This window comes from Cibotium barometz, chromosome 31 (genome assembly GCF_041138505.1).
Source record: "Cibotium barometz isolate CiBa-2024 chromosome 31, ASM4113850v1, whole genome shotgun sequence".
NCBI classification, from domain to species: domain Eukaryota; kingdom Viridiplantae; phylum Streptophyta; class Polypodiopsida; order Cyatheales; family Cibotiaceae; genus Cibotium; species Cibotium barometz.
In genome coordinates, this window is record NC_141076.1 from 48903948 (window position 1) to 48914332 (window position 10385).

The window sequence follows — 10385 nt, forward strand, 5'->3', positions numbered from 1 at the left end:
GGTTGTATCAAAATTTATGAGAATGCCTCCACTTGTTGGTAGAAAGTATGACAAGGCATGCTCATGTGTACATTGAAAATTGTCAATGGGAATGCTAGAGAACAATTTTGAAGAAAGTGCTCCACCATGTTGTCACACTCTATATAGCTCTATAACACTGCACTGTTCTCCACTTTCAATACTAAAAGTGCACTAGTCTCCACTTTTAATTTTAAAAGTGCACTATTCTCCACTTTCAATTCTAAAAGTTCTTTCTTCACTTTCAACACTATAAGTGCTCATCTAAATAGGGCTAGAATGGCACATTCCTCCATGATTATTGTCCTTATTTTTTTTACAACACATTATAAATGCAAAGAAAAAGTGTTTTTACTCTTAGTGAAAAATCGAAAACATTACTAGATAAAAGCTAAATATCTTTTTCTCAATGGCTCTGCTCAATCTCTGTAATTTCTTATTGGATTGTGCGCCATTTTACATTTTCAAACTTATACAAACATACATACATTTTCAACTTTATACAAACATGTATGCTTGCCTACAATCTCCATGTTCACTTATTTATCGTGTAAATGCTTCATTTTTTTAAATGTAAAACTGTTATGTATGCTACCATCTCCTTTTTATAGCATCCAATGTATGTTTACTAGCATGCTTTCTCTAAATGCTTGGTCTGATCTCTGTGTGTGTATCATTACTTGGTTTCTCCATCCGATCTCTAACCAATACTATGCGGCATCTATTACATATTAACCATGGACAACCAAGAGGGGAAAATCCCTTTGATTGACCCTTTGTATTCCGATTGACCCTTTGTATCTTCCATTCCTGCGTTTTGCTTCTTAATGTCTTTTACATACCGCAGCAATGCACGGGTTGAGTACTAGTATATACTACTATCTTATCAACTACACTGGTTAACATTGCTTCTATGCCTTTTTTTACCCAAACATCAATGAGGGGAGACGAGGAGACGGATGAAACCTTGTATTACTTTCATGCTATTGTTACATGAAAACCTATTATGCAAATGTAGTGGTGGTCTTTTGCACTGTTATAAGTATGCTACACTTCTCTTTTTGGTTAACTTACATGTACACTACACTTCTCTTTTGCACTCTTTATATGCACATGCTACACTTCTCTTTCGATTAACTACGCTTCAAATTTTATCTTACATAGTTGAGTGAATAGGTGTCTTAGGGACTAATTTTACATTTGCAGTGTTTTCATTTATATAGTTCATATTTATAATATTGTATAGCTAGATCCACCATATGGGCTCACCCTCAAGAGAAGGGTCCTTCTAACATAAGCACAATAAACCTAACTTTAATGATTGACTCTGAAACATGCCAAAATGCATGTATAGAGTGTTTGTTCTCTTTCAGGTTCTCCGTTGTTGTAGGATCATTGCTTCTCTACTCATCACTGAAACCGTATAGCATATTGTTTGTTCTCTTTTAGGTTCTCTATTGTTGTAGGATCATTGCCCTCTCTACTCACTAAAACCATATGGCGTATAGATCTTATTGATAGTGTATAGCTTCACACTCCTTTGCATCACAAAAACTTAATAAATAAAAGCCTTCAAAAAACAACATGAAAAAAGATCAACATACAAACTTTGACAACATGATGCATTTGAATAGAGCCAATGTGCAAAAAAGAAAAACTTATAAACTAATAATGTGTCAACATGTAGATACATACCATACATGCAAAGGCAAAACTAGGCAAGATACACACAATAGTATGCATACATAATAGTATAGGAAGCTGCATCATCAAACCAGGCAAGAATTGCACATGATATACCAAGTGTAATTAAAGAGTAAGATACATGTATAGTACATATAGAGATCATTGCAAGTATATGGAAGTATACAAGTATAGTACATATACAGATGGAAGTATACATGTAGAGACTAAAGAGACTGGCCAAAGATCAAATGAACATTTAAGCCAAGTTAGATACCTACATGGTACATATACAGAGAGATTAGAGTAAGCATATAAAGATGAACAATGCAAGTAAACATACATGGTGTACATACACATAGTATGCATGGCAACAACATGTATGGCAACGGTGCACATTCCAATAAGAAACTAAAGAGATTGGGCATAGTCTATCTCATAATCCATTTAGAAGATCTTTAGCCTTTACTTGGTAATACTCTTGATTTTTTGCTCCACTCATTGAATATAGAAGAAGCCTCTTAAGAGCATCCATGCACATCAATATAGATGAAATGAATAAGGTAGGATACATGAAATGAATTAGGGAAATAAGCACACACCAGCCACAGCCACAGCCACAGGTCATACAGCACAAATACATCATGGAAAGCTTAGGGTTTTCCCCAAACTCAACACAGTAGGAATACACTAGGTAGCTGTTGTGCTTGCATGGCAATACAAAGCCATAAACACCATCAACAAATCCAAGAAGGCCACTGGCCCGGCCATGACAAGGTCCGTCTTAACAATGTACACACTCCAGAAATGTTGCCTGATGGGTGGGTTCAAGCCTCCATCAAATCTCACACTTCTCCTAGCTTCTGCCTCCTCCCTTTGCACAAGGCACAAGCCTAAGCAGAAGCCTCCCTCTCCTCCTCCTCCTCCTCCGTCCCATGCGATGCTTCCCCTGAGCACAAATCACCAGTGATAAATGACCACAATCATCAGAAGCTCGGAAGGACTGTATGTGGTGCAAAATGCTAGGAGTAACAGCACCTGATAGAACTAAAAAAGCTGGAAGCCTTTATGAAACTAACATTTTGCAGCGTCGCAAACACCAACATAATGTATATATACCTAGATGAATCCAGGAACATGCCCAAATTCACCTTATAATAAGAAAGTGCAATTTATAACCTCATGGTAGTCATCCACAAGACAATAAACCATCAACTCCATCATGCATAGTATGGACTAGATACTACGACATCCCCACTAACGTCATCAGTGCCCATCATCAAAACAAGCAAACACAAACAACATGAAAAAGTTCTATGCACCAATCTGCGTGATACTAGCAAAAACTAGCAAATACAAGGGCCTTCACAGGCTGCTACGGCACCCAAAAGCGTTGCCCATTGCCGATGCGTTCGGATAGGCGCCCAAGCAGGTCTCTGTGTGCCCATCCATGTTTAGGGGAAAATGGTTACCCGTACTTTCTGACTTGGGGCAAGTGAGTGGCATCCACTCCCTAGGCCACCCATAAAGGGAGATAGACCAATGCATACAGACATACCCACCGTAGCATTGAAGCTTTCGTGCATAAACCTTACTGCTGAGTTTCCCCATGCAGGAAGAAGGCTAGAGCTCATGAGCATAGCGCAAGCAAAGCCAATCAAAAGAAGCTATTTCTTACCAATCAGCTTAAATGAACATGGCACATAATGCAAACGAAGAAAACAAGGAGTACCATGCCAAGGTCATCACACCTCGCTTCTAGCAATGGGGACGTGCATGATTTTGATCATCCCAACAAGCACAGCTGATGGGTGTGTGCCTCTCTCAAAACACACAAAAGGTGAAGGATATATGGGAGGATCGGTCACCACAAGTGAGCAATCCAGCACTGAAGAAAAAGATCTTCTCTCTACCTTGTTATCATTTGTATGAGCCCCCTTCCAGCATAGAGCACCAGGTGCATCTCTGTCTGGAGCACCTTCTGAGTCTCTGCACAAATCAAGGAAACACATGGATCTCAGAATAGCATATGTTTAACATCATCAAAGCTGAGCAGAGGAAAATACAAGCATAGGAGACCGCATTATTAAGTGTGATACTCACGAGCTGTAGTTATCATCATTGCCACTGCCATCCCCTTTATGTTCAACAACCGCACCCTCCCCTTTTCCCTTAACGTCCTCATGCGCATGGCCATTCTCATCATAGCCATCTGCTGGCCCTTTTCGACCTTGGACATGCTTACTTGGGCTTCTCAACCTCTCTGCTGCATGAGTATCCACTGCATGGTGGTGAGGATTTATTGCCCGAGCTGCCCCATCTTTCCACTTCCCTCTGTTATTGACATCAAGGTCTCTGACAAACACATCTGTACTCCTCTTGCTATATGTTCTGCCCTCGATCTCAAAACTCTGTCTAGACCTCCTGTGTTCTAAATTGTGATGTAGAGGGCTGGAAACGGCAGGTGCCATGTTTCTGAATGAGCTAGATGACTTCCTGAATGAACCACTTCTGATTCTCCTCCTCTCTTGTGAGAACCAATTCTCTTCGTCTACAGGAGTGTTGATATGGCCACTACGGTGTTCAGGATTTCTTTGTTCAAATGGATTGCCCTCCCTGTGAATCAAATTGCTTTCACCTAGCAGAGAGGGCAAGCTGATGTCCACTTCTACTGGGCACCCAAGTGCGAGCTGAAATGCATTTGCAATGTCTGTTCTTGCCCTCTCTGCCATGGCTTTGTGTTCAGGATGTCGAAATTCCAGGCGGGCGATTGCAAAGGCTGCATCCAAACACATCAATTATTCATGGCCAGCTAAATGATAAAAGACCTCAGATTCCTTGGCGATGTCAGCCTGGTTACTACATTGTACCCGCCAACAATCATGCACACCCATCCTCATTATATGAACATGCAATCTCAACCATTAAAGCCCCCACCTATTGAACTAGTAGAGATGAGTGTGTGATGACCCTAAAAGCAGCCGGACACCGTAAAGATGCCAATAAGAGGAGCAGAACGTACCTTCAGTTACTGCAAGAGAGACCAATCTACCCTCCCCGTGCAGAAGCTGCTTAAGCACATTTGAGCGACTACCATGTAGGACTTTCCTCCAAATGCAGTCCATGGTGGATGGGCTCATTGTGCTAGATTCCCTCTGAACCATTTTCCGGAATCCAGAAGATGAACATGCACCTGATTTTCTCTCTTGAACAGATGTGCCAGACTGAGGAGACTGGTCACAAGGGTAGATTCTGTTGTCAGAAAAAGGGCCCAACAAATGGTGACCATGGCTATCCATCCGATTTTGGACTACACCTTCCCACTTGCTTGTACCTTGAAGAGAAGATGGTGCACCATCTAGCTGTAGTGGAGAATGTGGACCCCACTTCTCGTCACCTCCCCATGACTGTCCAAAGCCAGCATGATCCAGATTCAGAGTTTCCTTTTCACTTGTATCAATGAAAGTGATGGGACTTGGTGCGGCACTTGTACCCCGGGACGATGAGGGCAGAAGGCAAGGTTCATTTGAAGCAAACTGAAGAAAAGCAGCTGTTAACCAAGTGGTCCGGTCGCTGCAAGACCGCAGCTGCTTTTCAGCTTCTAGCAATATCTTCAGGGCTTGTTTTAGCCTCTCTTGTTCCTCTTTTCTCACTGTAAACATACAGGCAGAAAAGCTGAATAGGTATTGAGTTTACATGGCCCTTTCTCAAGCTCATTGCCAAAAACACATAAACAAGGTAAAAACATGACACTACCTCTCATTGTTGTGTACCCTGCCACCCTGTTCTTTCCAGCAAGGATGTCAGTTATCAGTGTAGCGAGTTGAGATGTGAGAGCCCGAGGTTCCACTCCCGACTCCATGAGCTCTCTGATGGCATTTACTGTACTCACTGTATCAGGTGATAAGGCAAACTCCAGTAACTTGGCGAGTTTGTCATGGGGGATCAGACCAGCCTAGGAGGGCATAAGAGGCATTGGGGTTAGTGGCAGACGGCAAAAGTAGATAGATAACTCAGGCAATTGGCAGCCTTGTCATGTACACACAGTGACCATCATGCATGTACTGAATGTTAGTGGGAACATATACAGGCGGTAAACAAAAACAAAAAAGTGTACGGGCAGCATGCAGTAATGTACAGACATTACAATGCTTTCTACAATCAACAGATTAAGAAGACCATGAAGCCAAACAAAGTAATCTCACCATCTCTTGCACGGTTGCTAAGGTGATCCTATTTCCAAGCAGGCTCAGCTGGTCCAGCATGTTCTCTGCATCTCGAAAAGAGCCATCTGATCTGCTAGCAATGAACTGCAGTGCTTCAAGCTCAATCTCCACTTTCTCTTGTAGGGCGAGCTTCCGAAGCCTCAGCACAATATCAGCGTCTTTGATCCTGGGGAACATGAACTTCTGGCACCGTGACATCGCAGTGCGTGGCAGCTGCTCTAGATCTGTGGTGATGAGGATGAAGACAACATAACTGGGTGGCTCCTCCAAGCTTTTCAAGAGGGCATTCCATGCTTCAGCAGTCAATGTGTGGCAGTCATCTACAATGAATACCTTGTACCTCGAACCTGACGGCGGTATTGAAATGTGGTTGAGAAGAAACCTCATGTTCTCCACATCATTGCTTCCTGCTGCATCAACCTCTTTAACATCATAATTCTGGCCTGTGTTGAAAGCCGTGCATTCCTTGCACAAACCACAAGGCCTCAGCTCCTTTATTGACAAGCAATTCATGGCAGCTGTGAATATCTTCGCTGCTATTGTCTTTCCTGTCCCTCTAGGTCCATAGAAGAGGTAGACAGGGGCAATCTTGCCCCTCAGGATGGCGTTAGACAAAGACTCTGCTACCCTGTTCTGCCCTATGAGATCCTTGAAGGACTTCGGGCGGTACTTCTGACTTAAACTTCTGTGCTTGCTGCCACCAGCTTTCCTTTGCTTTCTGATAACAAGCTCCTGGCTTTCCCCTGGCTTCTTAGAGCTAATCCCTTCTCCTACACCATCTTTGAACCTGCTAACTCTTTTGGACTGAAACTCATCCAATTGATGCATGCGAGGGGTTTCCCGGTCTAGCTCCACCGAAGTAGCCACAAAATCGTCACTATACTCATGGAAAGGCTCTGGCTCTGTCATCAGAGGGACAGTTTCAGTGTCTGAATCAAAAGAAGACATTGACCTCTCAGAGCTATACTTGTAACCCATTCTGTTTCCCCTTCCAACTCTTCTTTTTGGAACAGGAATACAGCTTCCAGCAGAGTCCATTTGATTATCATGTTTTGCACGCTGGCCGTTGCCGGGCCAACGCCATGACATACCACATGCAGACCTCTCGGAGTGGAAGGACTCAGTATCGTCACTATCATCGTCATTATCTACTTCATTTGCAGATTCATATGTTCTAACTAACACCTCGGGCTGCTCATTTGCACTGACAGCACTGGGACAAGCATCAGCAACAGAAACCAGATTTTGGTTTTGTGATCTCATGTTCGGTTTCTGCACGTAGTTGAGATTACAGCAAGGAGAGAAGCCCAACCTCTCTTTAACCAGAGATGAGGGGCCCCTTGCTTCGAGGTAGGACTCCAAATTGGCAAGAGGGAAGGCCTTATCAGAGGAATTTCTTCTAGGGTTTCTCTCTCTTCTGACAAGAAGAAGCTCTCGCTGAGAGAGTTTGCGCCTCGCTTGCAGATCAATGACATGGAAACCCTTCCTCCTGCCTCTCAACCCTGCATTATCCCTCCTTATCCTGGCCACACCACAGTCTTTTGCCACCTCTTTCTCTGAAATCCCCTCTAGCTCACTAACCCACCCACCTGGTTTACCTCTCTGCAAGGGCTTCTTGATCATATTGACAGAGTTAGCATTGCCCATCCATCTGTCGCGAGAGTTTCCTTCTGATTGATTTTGGGGGTGCCCACCTGCAACCCATTTCCTTGCTTGCCAATCCCAAGCCACACCAGCCAGCTCATTCTCAGCATTCTCACTCCCCCTAATAGAGGACCTCTGCACACCAGGCTCATTGGAGATCCACTTTACACCAGGCTCACTTGCAGCTCCATCATCAGAGAGACTACTGTTGAGCTTCCTCCCAGTCGAAGCAGCTGCAGTGATGGCAGGTGGGTTCCCAGTAGGTTTCGCTCGAGCTAAAGCCATGAGGTGAGGTGAGGTGAGGGGGGTGCAGCTGGAGATAGTCTTCTAGCATTGGGTAGAAGGGAAAACCCACATTCAGAATGCACCCGGATGCATTGCAATGCATAGAGGTATACCTCCAGAGACAAGCTACTCTACTTGTGAGCACAGAGCCCCACACATAGAAGGTCTACTAAACAGTACTGTTCAATGTATTTTCCCTCTTCTTGGCTGAGCTAAAGCCATGAGGTGAGGTGAGGGGGGTGCAGCTGGAGATACTCTTCTAGCATTGGGTAGAAGGGCAATCCAAGGGGAACCCACATTCAGAATGCACCCAATGCATAGAGGTATACCTCCAGAGACAAGCTACTCTACTTGTGATGAGCACAGAGCAATCCCACACACAGAAGGTCTACTAAACAGTACTGTTCAATGTGTTTTAGGGTTACTAATAAGTTAAGCAAGGAAATTTGAGGGATAAGGCAAGAAAGGAGAAGCAGTCCACATCAGAATGGCCCCATGAACAGCACAAGAGTACTTAATACAATCATTTAAGAAGGGGAGAGAGAGAGAGAGACTCTCTCAGAGAAATCCATCGTCCATCAACCCAGCATTGCAAAATTGCAAATTGCAATGAGAATATACTCAGTTGTTGGATCCCCACATTCATCATACAAAATCTACGAAACTTTCCCAACTTCCCATGCACTCGTGACTCGTTTCCTTGTCGATAATGGGCCCCGTGTGCTTCAGAGGGCAACCCTATAAAGTCCCAAAGGTATTTATTAATCCATGGATAGGCTAAGGCTTGAAAAGTTTCAGGCTTGCTTTTCAAGAAATAAGTATGAAAAATTGCATATAAGTTGTGTAGTATAAAGTGAATCTACCTTAATACTAGATAATTCAAAGGTTTTAGATATCAATAAAAAAAATACTAGATAACTCAAAGATTTTAGAAGGTTTTAAGTGCTATCACATATTAATTGGAGGGTTTTCTAAGGTGAAAATAAGGTCCAAAGGTTACAGAAGTTGTCCAATAAGATAAGGACGGGTGGGTAGAGTAGGTAGATAATATTATCTACATATGAGCATATTTTACTATAAAAAATAGTATTGCATTGGATTCTCATCAAGTTGGTGTACCCCTCCAAGTGTGCGGCCGCCGCCACTGTACGTGCTATTTTTTGAAGTGTTTTTTCTTTTGTGAACGTTTTGTGCATAGTTGTTTTAGGTGCCTTCTGAGTTCTCTGGTTTATGGCGACCAAAGTCGCCTCCTCTGGTTATGGCAGCCGAGCTTGCTACATCTGGTTACTTGGCAATGCTTCATCGGCCACGACCTATGCTCTTAGCATCGCAGGCTTTGCCCATTCTGTGGAGCAGCCATCTACTCTCTTCCCTACCTTTGAATGGCCCAGGGCTGAATCGGCTCCTTCCTCTCATGAGGGAGCCGCAACTTGGCCCTAGATAAATGTTGTTTTTTTTTAATCGTTTTCTTTCTTTTAGGATTAGGGGGCCACTGCAGCTTGGCTCTAGATAAATGTTTTTTTTTCAATCGTTTGCTTTATTTTACATGCTTGTTTGTATTAGGCTTTCTAGTTTGTCCATCTTTTTTATGGTTTAATGCTACTACGAGTGGGGGCAGGGGTAATCATGTTATGGTTAGGTTTAATGTCTACTTTGCCATGCATCTATGCTCATTGCCATGCACTTTTTTTCAATCGTTTGCTTTATTTTACATGCTTGCTTGTATTAGGCTTTCTAGTTTGTCCATCTTTTTTATGGTTTAATGCTACTACGAGTGGGGGCAGGGGTAATCATGTTATGGTTAGGTTTAATGTCTACTTTGTCTTCCATGCATCTATGCGTGTTGCCATGCACTTTTGCTCGGTTCTTTATTAGGGTTTTTGTACTCATGATTTTTGTTAGGTGCTTCAAGGCTGGGTCTCATCTACTCATTTTGCCATGCATTTGTGCGCGGTTCTGTTACAGCAAGCACACGCATATGCTCTTATGCCATGCACTTATGCTTGTTTGCCATGCTCTAATGCTCGTTCTTCTAATATTTAGCCCTGCACATATACATCAGGCCGATCATATGCTCTGTTGTGTTTTGTTCACATCATTTGCTTGGTATGATTTTGAGTGAAGTTCGTATAGATTATGGTCACGTGTTCTACTGTCAACGAGCAAAGCGCTAGTAGGTTAGCTTCTATTTTTTCCCCTTGCTTTATGCTCTTTTCTTGTTTTACAAGGCAAGGGACACTCTTAAAGCCATAGGACACATGTTGTCCATGGCCATGGGCAGCCCTACATTTGCAGCTCTGCATACATAAATGCATGCCAGAGAGAGAGAGAGAGAGAGAGAGAGAGACTAGTTGTCTGAGTGTTTTTTTCCTTGCTTTATGCCCTTTTTCCTTGCTTTATGCCCTTTTTCTGTTTCTTGAGGCAAGGGAAGCTCTTAAAGCCATGGGATAAATGTTGGAGTCGTTTCATGACTGCCATCCATTGTGTTTCTCATAGAACGCGGAGTTTTGTGGATGTGACAAGCATACC

The 10385-nt window shown here is 43.1% G+C and overlaps 1 protein-coding gene across 1 annotated transcript; it reads right to left on the reverse strand.

The window, feature by feature from the left end:
- Positions 1-2209: 2209 nt before the first annotated feature.
- On the reverse strand, positions 2210-8479 carry LOC147620968 (uncharacterized). Its single transcript, XM_086825260.1, has 6 exons — positions 5907-8479; positions 5458-5656; positions 4724-5353; positions 3805-4480; positions 3615-3690; positions 2210-2650 (listed from the first exon to the last, which is right to left on the reverse strand). The coding sequence occupies exons 1-6, from the start codon at positions 7854-7856 to the stop codon at positions 2558-2560; spliced, it is 3624 nt and encodes a 1207-aa protein (XP_086681386.1). The 5' UTR covers positions 7857-8479; the 3' UTR covers positions 2210-2557.
- Positions 8480-10385: the final 1906 nt, after the last annotated feature.

Coding starts and splice junctions, on each gene's coding strand:
- LOC147620968 (XM_086825260.1), bottom strand. CDS start 7,856: ATGGCTTTAGCTCGAGCGAAACCTACTGGGAACCCACCTGCCATCACT. Junction 5,657..5,906: donor TAGCAACCGTGCAAGAGATG/GTGAGATTACTT, acceptor ATGCCCTCCTAG/GCTGGTCTGATCCCCCATGA. Junction 2,651..3,614: donor CTCATACAAATGATAACAAG/GTAGAGAGAAGA, acceptor ATTTGTGCTCAG/GGGAAGCATCGCATGGGACG.